Source organism: Echiichthys vipera (assembly GCF_963691815.1).
Source record: "Echiichthys vipera genome assembly, chromosome: 11".
Lineage (NCBI taxonomy): Eukaryota > Metazoa > Chordata > Actinopteri > Perciformes > Trachinidae > Echiichthys > Echiichthys vipera.
Genome location: NC_139836.1, coordinates 10,313,562 through 10,328,147, shown reverse-complemented (window position 1 = coordinate 10,328,147; position 14,586 = coordinate 10,313,562). Strand labels below are relative to the sequence as shown.

Sequence of the window (14,586 nt, the reverse complement as noted above, 5' to 3'; positions counted from 1 at the left end):
GTTTTACATCTACAGAGCTGCCAAGTCAGAGTTTTAAAAGCTTGTGCAAATGTAGGGATACATTATTTTTCTTGCTCACAACACAAAAAGCTCATTCATTGCTGTGTGCACTGCTGTCTGCAGAGAGCAATTAAAATCATGTTGGTTCTAGGTTACTTAAAAGATTTCCCGTAAATGCTATGCAGGAAATCTGCAGGACAGGAGCCATACAAGATGTAAGACAATCTGGGTCTGGTTAAATCAACAGTCACGCTGTCAGCACACTGCCTGAGAGAGAACCAGTGACAGAATCTACTGCACCAACCTACTTGTGTTTATCTATTCCACTGGAATGATGAGGAGCTCCTTTAAATGCCAATTACTTAGCATGAACTACTGCATCGCGATAGCAGCTCTTACTGGATTATTTATATTAATCTTCCATATACTATAACATGTAAGACCTAGCATGCACATGCAGTGGGTGTCTAATTGAGACCTGAAAACACATTTACTTAGAGGTTCATTCATTCGCCTAATGTCACCACCACACACTGGCACATATGGTTTTGCATTTTACAATCAAGTGATATCTTTACAAGAACGTTCTCCCTAATGTCTGATTTAAAACAGACCCCCTAGGAAAAAAGAGAGAACCCCAGAGAAAAAAAACCCAAACATCCTGCCCTAAACACATGCGCCTTGGAAGGAAGTCAGTTTATGACTTGAGGTTTCCTGAGCTTTGGATGAGTGAACTTTCACCACCCCTTCATCAGGAGCCTCTTCCTTTTAAATGAACAACAAATCAATGGATTAAAACGTTGGAGTGGAAATCTCTTTTTAGACACTTGGCCACAATGACATAATGATTGCAGCAGATGGAAAGTTCTGAGCAGAAATGGAGGGAGGAAGTTTATTTTCCCTGTACTGTAGCGCGAGACAGTCACCATGGCTCAGTCCTAAATTCCTTACATTTTATTACACAAACAAAAATAGAAGATGTCAATCTCATCGGACGAAAACAAAAAAGATCAAGGGCTTGGCATGCTTTGTTTTAGTAACGGCTAGCATCCTCTTTCATAATCCAGTTGCCGCTCATACTTCTGTGCACACACCCATTCAGAAGAGGATAACGGTTTTTGAGTTATGAAGCAGCTGAGCGAGTTCCCTCTATCCCAATGACATCCAGGTTGCTGCCTTTAAATAAATCACCACATAGCAGCCATGTCTCCACACAATCCCCCCCCCCCAAAAAAAACACACCAAGAAATACGGACAGAGGACACACTGTTCTGGTAGCTTTCTGCCTTATTAAAAAGGATCTCCTCAGGAAGCAGGAGTCTCCCTGCTGAGGGGGGGGGCGAGCTCTACAGGGTGGAGAAATCTCTCACTGACATTTATCCCCATAACATGCCCTAAATAATCATCAGCGTTCTGGAACGAGGGAGCAAGATTTAAAGCACAAGTATTGGAATAAGCAGGAGGTATGGACTTACTACTGCTGCAGGTCGGAGGCTGTTTCCAGGGGGCTGAAAGAGGGGGCACTCTGCAACAAACCAAACAAAGAAGTCATTGATAGATCCACAGGAAGGTCTCCTCCAGCTAGAACAGAGGCAGGAGCATTAGCTATGGTCAGATTCTCTCTTCTTTTCCTCTCTGTTGTTCACTTGCTGATCTAGGTTTTTGTCTTGAGCACCCGGGGTTCTTAGCTTCTCTGGACTAGGCTTGGCATGGAGGAGTAAGCGTGTGTTTTGGCCTGCATGCAAGTTGGAGAAAACAAGCGGCAGTGAGGAGAGTAGAGGGAGGGGGGGAGTGAGCGGGTGGGCGTGCATCGGTCAGGGGGGCGCCCATGCGGGGAGGGGGCTGTCACAGGCTCAGCCAATGGGCTGCTGTCTCCCTGTGAAGCCGTCTCTTTTGTCTGGTATTGAGTCACTCTCATTACCAGTGGACCAGACCGGGGGACAATTAACCAGCTGGTGGTGCAAGCAGGCCAAATTACACACTCACACACACTCACACACACACTTGACACCCTATCTCACACACTTAAAGAGCCAAAAAGAGACACAATGCTTACTGACAAAGTAAAGAATACAGTCAAACATATTCATTGCAGAAACAGATAATTATAACAATGTTATGAAGAAAAAGAGAACAAACATAAAGGCAGAAAGAAATCGACTGTGAGCACAAAGTGAGTGAATAATGTTTAAAGGGCTACAAGAGTAAAAGTAGTGGGTATTTATAAGCAGATATCTCCAAAACACAGGGGTGGTCATTTAGTGTGGTAGCACCCGCTACCATTCTGAATGGTTTAGAGCCAACTAATTTTAGCCCACTGTTTCTGTTGCTTTCCTCTTTTCGGACGTCACAGCAGGTAAAAATAACAGATGTGACACGGGCACTATGAATAAGAGAGCACAAGTGTTGTTTGCAAATACGATTGCACAATCCCCATCCCAGCCAGCCTGGCCCTGCTGTTAATACCACATCCACTTCCCCACGGCGTGGCCAAGTCTCCCCCACACACACACCGATGACCAGACAAGGAGCATTCTCAACAGCTCAATTGCCACAACATGCCTTTGCACTTAGTTGCCAGGGCAGGATGATCATTTATAACCTTTCAGAATAAATGCCTATCTTTATAAGAACAGAACATCAGGCTGGTAGGTCTTCTGATCTATTTTTAAAGCCAAATGTTCCAAGTCGACTTGGTGAACACGCCAGTGTCATTGAATAATCTGCAACTCTTCCTTGCTCCGCTGCGTCTTCTATCCCCCCTCAAATCTGATATCAGGGGGAGAAGATAGTGTCCTCTTGCACGCCTGGGTAATTGGGCTTATACACACACAGCATCAGTGGAAAGTAAACAGGAAACAAGCATGGGAGGCTTATCTGGAGTAAAGGAATGGAATCTTAATCTGGTTATTTACAAGATGCCTGATTAGTGTCAGTTCATGTGAACTTTTCTTTACATAAAGGGCAAAACTGTTCAGTTTAAAACTAATCCCACACTAATATCACTTAACATCACCTCACTCTTAGACACTTTTTTATCCTTCTTATGAAATAAAGGAGACAAACAGAGGTTTGGTTTAAAGAGCGAACAAGAGAGAAGCTAAAACTGGTCTGACACACACAGAGGATAAAACTATTTGCTCAAAGCAGTAAGAAATGTCCGAAGCTCTATATGGACACGAATGAAGGCCTCGGTGAGTCAGTGGAACACTGATGACAACGTTTCTGCAGAATTTCATGTGCATGTTTCCTAACAGGTGTCCCCAGCTACTCAGAGCCACTTTCATATTCAAAATAGCAATCATGAGTAGGTCATGGTAACATGAATCTCATTCTTTCCAGCACCTTATTTGTGTTGATATGTTCTCATGAAAACAAACAGCTCCCCCAGTGTGAAGGGCCTGTTATAGCCATGAGCGCCCCTCATCTCATCTCTGCTAAATGCTTAAAGGTAAAGGCTAAGTGTGTAACAGAGGTTAAATATGAAAGCACAATGAGCTGGCGGGCTTACCGAGTTGCCTCCTTTAGAATATGTCAGGTGGTAGTGGTGGTGGGGGGGCTTGTATGTAACTCACTGCTAAGACAGCGTGGCAGCAGCCCCCTCGTCAGCATATGCTCAACAGATGGAGTCACACTGTCGGTTGTAGGGGGCCAAAATGCTCTTCCTGACCATAGTTATGTGTGGTATTCCAGTTCCGGCTCGCCACATACTATATCGATGAGTCTATGTTTGACTGTAACTGTCACTGAGTGTGTTTTCAGACTCCCCTTAAACGCAGAACTTGTTAATATTAATCAAGAGGACCATTACTGTGATTATACGCAGGTGTCACTCTTACTCAGCCAGTAATGATGATGTGACAGGAGGCGATTAAGAAGAAGAGAATATAGTGCAGTATTGTAGGATTATCTGATGTGTTATTTACACTAAGCCTGCTCTTTAGAGGTATTTAGTTGACAACTGGCTAATTAGCGGTGTGAAACCACAAGAAGACTTTTTTAAAGATGTGGATCAGAGGAATCAGATGAGCCTTTAATGCTGTCAAGAAGTTTCCCTGCTTATAATACTACAAGACCTAAGTGGACCAGAGCCAAGAAGGCCTAACTTTTCATTTAACCCCTGCTCATTGTGGTTTTTGCAGACTTCCAACCAAATCTCTCCTTCGGTAAAACCAAGTGAGTACTGATATGTCAATCAAACCCCAATGAGCCACAGTGTCTGGCCGGGCCTTAAGGTCAAATACTATGCATACCAGATGCAGCTTTAGAAGTGACTTTGACATTAAACAGGAGCCATCAAGCCGAGATCATCTGGCAAACATCCAGTCTGCCATGAGACAGAGTCGTCCGCCTCCACCGCTAAACCTCCTCCACATATACACTAACCTGGAACAGGAGACCCTGCCCCTGCGTCTGGCTGATGCTAGGACATGACCTCATGTCGTAGCTAGTGGTGCCACCTCATATGATCCAGGGTGTGGTGGGGTGGCTGACGAGTAGAGGAGAACCAACATCTGTTTGTGGGCGGCCAGTGCCACGCTCTCCTGGTGCCGACTAAGGCCAGAGGCATGGATCTGTCATGACACTGTATACTGCTTCAACATGCCTGCACCCATTTGGGTATTTTGGTAAATATACCAGATAGCAGACGGGCAGCAATAATTATTTTAAGGGCCCGAGATTATCCTGGAGCCTCATGCTCGTGAGGACTGCAGCCTCTCCAAGTGATGAGTGACTTCTGGATGAATCATCCAGGCCAGGCCTCCGGCTTATGATATGTATTCTAGTTGGCGAGGTGCATATCAAAATGGACAAAACAATGTGTTCCTCCTGGGAGTTGAGTTAATGACATGGAAGAACAGGGATGTTGCCACAATTGGCTAGAGAACGCAAGAGGCTGTTGTAAAGGAAATAGGACTGTGATAAACTCACACCAGCCCTTTGATAACTTAATTGATCCTTTATCATGGGTAACTCTAGAACTACTGCAGTATAACAAACGCTTATCAATAATCATCCTTATTAATTATTTATTATCTAAATTCCACAGGGTAACAGCCACAGATAACGTAAGTGGTCAGTTGATTGTTGCGTGAGCTGATTGTGCTCACTCAGCATCACAGATACAAATAAATTGCTGAGAGACACTTTTGACGAGGACAAAAATAGACCTCAGTTGACTATTTTGGACACTAGTAGGGACAAAATCCTTTTAAATTGCAGGAGGTGATGATGAGTAGCTATACTGAGTGCTTTAAAAAAAAGTTTTCTGCAGATATGATTGCTGATATACGTCCAAAAACAGTGAATATTTAAAGTGAGCAAAGTATTTATGATGAAAAAATAGGTCGCATTAATCCACAGTGATGGGACACGTGGTAGTACATTTAGTTCAAGAGAAAACATTTTCCTCTTTACACATGCTGGCACATAACTTTTTTTATGTGCAGGATCAATTAAAAGATTATTCAGTACAATACTGCGAGTGAGAGTGGGAGTAGAAACTGGAGTAATCCCGATAGACAGACACAGTTGGTTTAGGCATTATTTGAACATGGATGTTAACACATGCAATAAAATACAATACACTGTCACTTTAAAGACAGCGACCACTTACCGCTTTGTCAAACTCCATCTCTGAAAAGAATTTATACCAAGGCTCATTCTCTAAATCTACATCTTCTGGATTTACATCCTGAGTCTAGGGGCACGGCAACAAGAAGAGGAGGAGAAAGACAAAGAGAAGACAGTTCAGACAGCACAGAATATACACACTAAGGTACTGAGCCAGGCAGATATTGGTGATTGAGCCCATGTGTGTACCCAAAATTATCACCAATACTGTAGGTGCGCTCATGATGAAGACATGGAAGATTTCTTTACGTCAAGTTAATGAAAGGATCTAGTCTATCGAAAAAGGAATGGTTGGATACATTGGGAAATCGCTTTTGCGCCTTCTTGTAGAGAGTCAGATAAGAGTAATAATACAATGATCGTGTCCGTTTGATAAATATGAAGCTACACCCACAATCCAATTGGTTTAGCTTAGCAAAAACACTGGAAACAGGAAAAAACAGCTCACACAGTAACAAAACTCGGCAACAAGCTCCTCCTACTCATGAATATATCACATTTGTTTAATATGTACAAAAACCTGGAGGCTTGTTGACACCGTGAGGTTGCCAGGCAACCAACTGAGACTCAAGGGAGTCACTACACATAACTGTAATTGACATTTTGAACATCAAACATATAATTCACTGAGCATAAGAGGTGTTGTTACCAGCCTCGTTGTTTCCTCCTGTTTCCATTCTTTATGTTATGCTATGCTATGCTATGCTTAATGAATAAATATGACAGCAGTATCAATCTACTCATCTAACTCTAACAAAGAAGGCAAATAAGCATATTCCCCAAAATGTCAAAATTCCTTTAATACAATACTCACGTTCACATATGTACATTAACAACGTTACAGGTCACTGTAACACTGTTTCTATTTCACATACTGTAACTATCCTTCCACCACAGCTCAGCAAGGAAACACTGTCCGATTAAATACAAAGAGGTATGTGTCCTGAAGAGACTAAATTTGGTCGCTCCACTGCCTCATATTAGCCTCGGCTGAACTTCTGAATGCAATTTTGCCTCTCTTCCATTGCAGTTGGTTTGCAATTGGTTTGGCCAGTATGGACAGGATGTACATTTTCAGCCACCCAAATGTGTGTCAATGTACATACAGGCATATGGGTATTCCATTAAAATAGACTGGAAACAAAAATATGAACCAAGTATTTTACCAAAAAAGTGCTGTTATTCAATATAAACTACATATTTATTGTTTTCATTTCATTCCATCCAATCAAAAGACAGATACCGCTCGCCACCAACAAAACATGCAATTTTTGGAGATGTAATATAATCATCTTTACAATACATATATTTGCAAGATCTAAAGTAAGTCAGTGCCAACACAACTTTGAGCAACAGAGAGGAAAAATAATAGACTTGATGTAGAAAATGACCAGCTAACGCAACAAGAACACTGACCCAGGATAACTGAGCTTGTGATTGAAAAACAACAGAGTCCATTGTTGTCCACTGGTCCCAGGATGAACTGGAGCAAACTCTCTAATGACTGTATTTGTTGCCACAAGGAAAGGGCCAGATCTCGCCTAACAACATCTACTAGCTTGATGTGGCCGATCATCATACAATCAATACTTACATAAACAACTAACTACTTTATCACAGTACTGATCATCATCTCCATTTCCTCTATTATGTAAGAGGGAAATTAACAAGACTCAAGTCCTGAGAAATCTAACAAAATGTATGTGTTCTCCTTTATTAAACTGTAGATCTCAGGAGCAGCTGCCAATGATCTATTATATGTAACAAAGCTCATCCTCAAAAGACAGCCCTCAAGGACAATGAATAAAGCCGCGCCATTTGTTTCAGCACAAACTGCTGAGGCGAGAGACCAAAGTAAGAGAGAGCACTACAAGAAAACATACACAGGATCCATGTATTGTGTCTGCGCTGGGATCCTCTCACACTGAGCTGATTCGGCCCAATAACCTTAAATTGAAGGCAGGAAGACAATGGCTATCCTTGTTAGTGATACTCCTCTGCTGCCAAGCCGGATCATCTGTCACCGCAACAGGAAACCCTTTAGGAATGTGGTGCACATGGCGATTCAGGCTACCCATACATCGCCGTCCGAGCTGTAAGTGAAGCTGCCACCCGGGCGCTTAGATACAGAGGTGGTGGGTGGGGGTGTGCATGGTGGGTGGAGTGGGGGACAGCATACACGACATGCACACAGAAAGGAGGAGGAGAGAAAGAGAAACGGGCAGACAGGCAGGCGGCTAGCATACCTTTCTCTCCAGCTTCAGCACCGATGATTTCCCCGGCTCATACTCAAAGATGCTCTTGGGCTCAGCGCGGTACTTCCTGGTGTCTACCTTTTTATCCGGGGGCTCCCACTCGTTCCTGTGGAGAGATGGGTGTCAGGGAGGGGTGGGGTGTGGGATCGAAGAGAGCCAATCCTTATCAAGTAGTCTCCATGGCAACCAGCATAGGCTAAGATGTTTTTTTATACAAACGTGACGTCCCCCCTCATTATCCCTGCTCTCTCTCCTCCTGTCCCTCTCTTCCTCTAATGACGATATGACAGAAAATTCAATTCACGTTTGAAGCAAATCGCTAATTCAATAAGGTAAACAAGATTGTACCCAGTGACACAAAACAGAGCACAGCGATTCCCCGCAGAATTTCTTACTGTAATCCTAAGCCAACGCTAGAATTACAACTCATAAAAGGACTGAAATAAGACTCTTGAATATGAAATACCCAATATTCTCACAACACAAAAAACACTTTATTTTTCCTGAATGAAATTCTTTCTAAGCGTCAAGAACGTCAAGCAGCATTTTTCCAAAATGGACAGACGTGTTTAGCCATGCCCTCCTTCATACATAACCCCTGAGAAATGAGGAAGGTCAGCCCTCGACCGTGTCATCTGCAGCTCTACTAGGCAACAGTTTATCCTCCATCACCTGTCCTCCTTCATCACTCTATCACTCATTCTCAGAGAACAGATCATCTTGTGACAGTGCATGTAACGTGTGTGTGTGTGTGTGTGTGTGTGTGTGTGTGTGTGTTCGTGTGTGTGTGTGCACGTGTGTGTGTAGAGGGGTGAGACCTCCACTACAAACTGGGCGACACCATAGTGGTATCCACTGGGGACGAAATCTTTTTTTTGCCTTTCTGGTCATGTTTAGTCACGCTCACTAGAACTGTATGTAAATAAAGATCAATACAAACAGTTTGTCACAAAAATGTTTTTTCTGAAAGAAACTTTAAAGGTCCCATATCATGCTAATTTTCAGGTTCATACTTGTATTTTGGGTTTCTAGTAGAACATGTTCACATGCTATAATGTCCCAAAAGTACATATCTGTCACAGTATGATACAATACACAATATAACTGCGTTTCAGCTCCTGTCTCTTTAAGCCCTCCTCCTGAAAAAGCCCAGCCTGCTCTTATTGGTCAGTGTTTATATAGCCCCTCAACCTGCTTTATAATCAAAAAAGACATATTTTTACGATATGGGACCTTTAACATCATAGTGTGGCAACATGAACATTATGGACACTGATCTACCATTACAACCATGATTCTATATCACGGGAAGGAACTCTACATGTCAAAGAAACAGGCATAGATAGGATTTCTACTCAGCAATATATTCATGGTGAATTATATATTTTTTTATATCTTGTATTCTGAGTTGTAAACAGCTCCATTCTTCACAAACAAACACGTACAGTACTGTGCTTTTTATGTTTAATATCAAAGTGAATGTCATAAGTTGCAGCAGATGGAGGATGCTGACCTTTTGGCAGAGGGTTTGAGGGAAGAAGACCGTGTTGGCACAGGCATTGACCGGCCTCTTGAATCGACCTCAATGTCACTTTTTGAGCGTGGGACCGTTCTCACTGAAAACACATTAGCATAGACACATATCAACAGCAGCATTTAAGTCTAAACCATGTCCATAAAACTTACTGAGTGTTATCTTGATCTTGATGAGTCTCAATCTTAATCAATCCTAATAAATATTAATAATGGATGATATACAGTTTTGTGCTTCAATGAAAGCCCAATTCCAATACTCACCATCTTCCAAGTAACCAAAGGGAGTGGGACAATCATCTGAGAGAGGGGCAGACAACAACCAAAATAATTTATTACAACTTGTATCTACGATGTTTTGTTACTTGAAAAGTAATGAATACAGCACAATACTAAATAATTCATAAGGCATTAAAGACAAACTCTTTTTTTGTGTTTCCCCCCTGCCTCACACCTTCCATTAGGCCGAGCATTACAGGTTCACCAAACACAATCAAAGTGTGTCGAATCAAAGCACTTTACAGGAAGCATTACTGAGCTAAAGAGGGATGCAAGCATCGATGAGCTTCAAGGCTCTGAATAAGTAATGCATAGTAAAGCAAATAGGCCATGGCTGCCGAGTCTTCTCTGTGTAAGTGATATATTTTGTGTGAGATAACATTTACTGAATCATATCAGTCAGATGGCGGACATCATGTCAAGCTGAGACTGAGAACATGTGCATGTAAAGACGGAAAAATAAGCATTCAGGCCCAAAACTAAAACCAGGAACCTAAACCTAACCTTAACCATCTACAAAACAACGTTTGGTCAAGCTTGTTAGGGGCTGTACGCAGTTTAAAGGTTATATACTGCCTGAGAGACTCTACACAGGGCAGGACAGTCCATAAGCTCAGTGCAGGACTGCAGCAGCATCTCGTGGCAAAAGTAGTGCACTACATCAACAGACGTATCATGCTCTTCTGTATGACGGCGATGATGATGATGATGTTTATGGATTATGAGTAATAAAATATAAACCGCCTGAATCTTTTAATATTAGATGGTTAAAAGCAAAAAAAAAAAAAGCCATGAGTAATTGTTACAATTTGTTAAGTAAGAGTTGAATGTCACTACAAGGCTTTGTGCGTCATCCTTGTTCATGTGTCAATATCAACTTATCAACCATGTTTATCAACTGGCTAACAATGTTTAAATTAAGATTTTAAAGGCCCAATCCTTACTTTTTTTATGTGTGACAACATTAATAAGAAGGTACAGTATTCAAATATTTAATAGCGAAAAAAGTATGGGATATTCCAGCAATTTCTACCAAAACATGTTCACATTATTTTTCTCATACCATCTTAAATATATTAATGTTTTTGTATTGCCAATTGACAAACAGGTTGTTACGTGACTTATAAATTGAGACTTTCACGGACTTTCTCGGTTGCCTGTAACAACCAGTTGACTGAATTGTTTCCGGGAAACTCCAAAGGATGTGACATTCTGCACGCTCCCGAGTCCCTTTGCCTCTCTTCCACTCGCCTACAGCCAACAGTGATAGCTAAATGAAGTCCGGTCACATTGGCAGCTGTCCTGTAACACAGGCACAGCATGTGAGGACTGTGTTGGGGCAGTAAAACAAATCCCTTTTCTCGTGGTGCTCACAAAAATCCTAGAGGAAACATGGTGACACTATAATACAGCAGTCATATGAATCACTACATATAAATACTTACTGGTTCCTACTGGTACTTAAAAGTAGGTACAACGGAACAAGAATAACAATTGTGACTTTTAGCGTAAATAATTATGATTCAATTACTTATACTGTAAGTATTTAAGTATTTACTAGATAGCTACAGGGTACTTTAGAGGAAAGAATAAATGACTTATACTCTAAGTATTTGTAAGTACTGCACTTATGGGGTATTTTAGAAAATATAAGATTTTACTTATTTCACCGTTGGTTAAATCAGATTGTACCTCTAACTGTAGTGTACCACTCAGACCACAGGCCTTTTTATAGCAGACATTCTGTCTGGTCATAGTAGGAAAAGCAACAGGTGTCACAAATAACATTAACAATGACTCTGCTTTATTAAAGTGTCTCTGTGAGTCATGACAGTGTGACAGTGATCCAGCATGTACAATACAGGACCTGGAAACTGAAGCAGCTAAATTGAATTTAGTGCCATCATTCATTTTATCACGTACACTTCTGCTTTTCCAACTGTGACACGCCAAAATATCTTCTATAAAAAGGCCTATGAAATCAAAAAGCGGACTGATATTGAAAATGTCCCAGGACACACAACACTTTGTTAGATCAGGAATTCTGCACAAAACCTGCAGTGCATTTAACACTTGGCAGCTCTATGGTATGAAACAGCTGTTAGAAAATATTAGGTAAAAGCCTTTCAAATACTTTGGGCATCTTCAAAGTATTATGGGGCTATGGAGGACAGGTTAAACAGCCAAGGTATTTTAAAGGGATGGCTACAGATCAGTAAAGCCAGCAATAGTGGAGTTACTGCCATTGGATACCTTTTGATTTCATCTGAATGTCATAGTTCTCTGGGAAAATGTAGGTGGGGCGGTAAGGGTTTTCTTCAATAGGCTCTGAGCACAGTGATGGAGAGACAGAACATACCGTGACAAAGCATACAAACACACAGGAACACACGGAGGACTTGGACACGACAGAGGAACATGAGAGGCAAAAACTGATCAGACATAGAAAAAGTAAAAATGATGATTTTCTCTTACCAGGTATTCTGTGTATCTGTTTGAACATTGTCTTGTACCAGTCTTTAGACTTTTCAGTGTTCTGAAATTAAGATGTGGAGATATTTATTTAATAGGTGAGGATGACGGAGATATATGAACATTGTGATTTTCAGCAGATAAAAAGCAGTCCTGGTAATGTTCAATAACGATGATATGTGCGCTGGCACCTAACAGGAGCAGAGCTATTATTACTGTCATTAGTCACACCTGTTATTCACCTGCTAAGACAAGTAAAAATATCTCCTGTGAGAAAGGTTTATAGCTAAAAAAAATGAAAGAAATAAACAACATACTATATTACAATAAAGTAAAATAATGTGCTTTATAAATAGCTATATTACTGTAACATCAAAGATCCATTATACGAACAAAAATCCATTAAGTAAATAGATTTGTCTTCATCTGAGAGAAAGTTTCGTTGCTCACCCGTACAGGCACAATGGGCTTGTTAAGAGGACTGAGGTCAGGGGAGTGCAGTGAAAGCCGCAGCCTCTTCCAGTCCATATCAGGGACCGGACTGACCGAGTCTCTCCCAGGATCAGGGCTTTTGTCCCTCTCTGGGGTTGGGTCTGTAATGAAAAAAACATCCAAAAACTCTGTAAGCCAGACAAAGTTCACAGCACATTAGTAGAGAAATGAAACATAACACTAAAATGTATTCAAGTATTGCACTGAATTACACAAAAGATATAGAGATAATGTAGGCTGCATACAGTACATGGCAGGTAGCATAATATGAACAAATGATGGGCATGGAATCAAATGTGTTGTTAAGTGAAACCTGGGTCAAATACTGTTGGCAACTCATTGTTAGTATGTGTTTCAAAGTACATGGAGAATCTATGGATGCTGCATGTCATATGTTTCAGGCTGTGCACAAAATACATTAAGAGTACTAAGAGTCAATTATTATAATATAACTAGAATAACAACACTTGCCATGGCCTTAAATACCTGACAAATAAGTGTCCCTGATGGTCATGGTAGGAATATTCTATAATTATATTCATCAGTCGTTTTACATTCATGTTTTCTCACTTCATAGCAGAAAAGGCATTCAATGATACAAACCCAGAGGTAAATTTCCACAGGGCTGCCCAATCCTGCTCCTGGAGGGCCACTGTCCTGTATGTTTTAGGTTTCTCCCTGCTCTAACACACCTGAGTCTAACGATTTTCAAACCTGTGACAGGCTTCAGCTGCTTGATAACGAGCACAGCATTAGATTCAGGTGTATTGGAGCAGAGAGACACCTAAAACATGCAGGGCAGTGGCCCTCCAGGAGCAGGGTTGGACACCCCTGCCCCAGCACAATATGCAGCATGTGACATATACAGAAAAAAAACGATAGCCATGATGTTTCTGTATAGTCTGTTATGTTCTTGTTTACCAAATGGTCCCGATATTTTCAACACTCTGACACATCCGACGTGACTCATTCACTACATGAGGCTTGTGCCCAACACATTTTGCCGGCTGTGTCATGGCAGTAGGATGGTGACAGATGCTTCAGTTGACCGACAAATTTATTGCTCTGTAATAAAACTGGGACTGCTGCTGCTGACGCTGAAGAACTGAAAAAAATACATTACAAATAATATCTGATATACCAAGACCCCAGTGCATACCTTCAAAATGAGAGAGGTGCTTTTGCTGCTCTGTTGTGAGAGAAAGACAGACAAAGACAGGACCGTGAAATGTGACTAAGCATTGAAACAAAAAGCGAGAAAGCATGTTATGTGTGACACAGAACAAGAACAAGGCTAATGGATAACAGTCAGCCGAGACTTAGCGAAGAGTATCATAAAGCACAGAGACGTGTAACAGCATGTTCACAATACATTTAAAAGCTTTTGGAGAGTTGATTCCCTGTCATACCCAACTCACAGACCGGTGTGCTCACCTCTGTTGTGCTGCAGCAGGACTATGGTGGGGTTAACTGTGCTAGTGCAGGGATAGACAGAGCTGGAGGGGGACGTACAGTTCTGAATCTCAGTGGAGGATGATGCTTGGTTTTCTTTTATGCGCTTTGGTGAATTGGACTGAAAGTAACAGAAAATATGTTGACAAATTCATACAACGTTTTTCTAAGAATTTCCCTGAAATTAAATAAAGATATCACAGTTATATTTGTACAACCATAATTAGCCAAACAAAGATCCTGTGTTCAAAGGGGTGGAAGTAAACGTACCTGGCACTGAGTGTTGTTTACAGGAGGTAAATCAGCTGTGATGTTGCTGCCTCCCTCAGCCAATCCTGCTTTAGAGCTGTCTCCATTAATCTGGCTTGTCCAGCCACCTGAAAAGAGTCCAGAACTCTCTCAATTTAGCAGCCAGCGCAGCAACAATAAAAACACTGAGGGCGATACTACACAGTACAGTATTTCAGTG

At 41.5% G+C, this 14,586-nt stretch overlaps 1 protein-coding gene across 1 annotated transcript in view; it reads right to left on the bottom strand.

The window, feature by feature from the left end:
* LOC310953746 (sorbin and SH3 domain-containing protein 1-like) overlaps positions 1 to 14,586 on the bottom strand; it is a 43,724-nt gene that overhangs the window by 16,077 nt on the left and 13,061 nt on the right. The window contains 11 exon segments of the mRNA XM_083922902.1: positions 1,476 to 1,525; positions 5,618 to 5,701; positions 7,881 to 7,995; positions 9,403 to 9,505; positions 9,687 to 9,722; positions 11,955 to 12,029; positions 12,177 to 12,237; positions 12,624 to 12,766; positions 13,825 to 13,854; positions 14,100 to 14,238; positions 14,388 to 14,494. Coding sequence (XP_083779028.1) covers positions 1,476 to 1,525; positions 5,618 to 5,701; positions 7,881 to 7,995; positions 9,403 to 9,505; positions 9,687 to 9,722; positions 11,955 to 12,029; positions 12,177 to 12,237; positions 12,624 to 12,766; positions 13,825 to 13,854; positions 14,100 to 14,238; positions 14,388 to 14,494 — 943 coding nt within the window.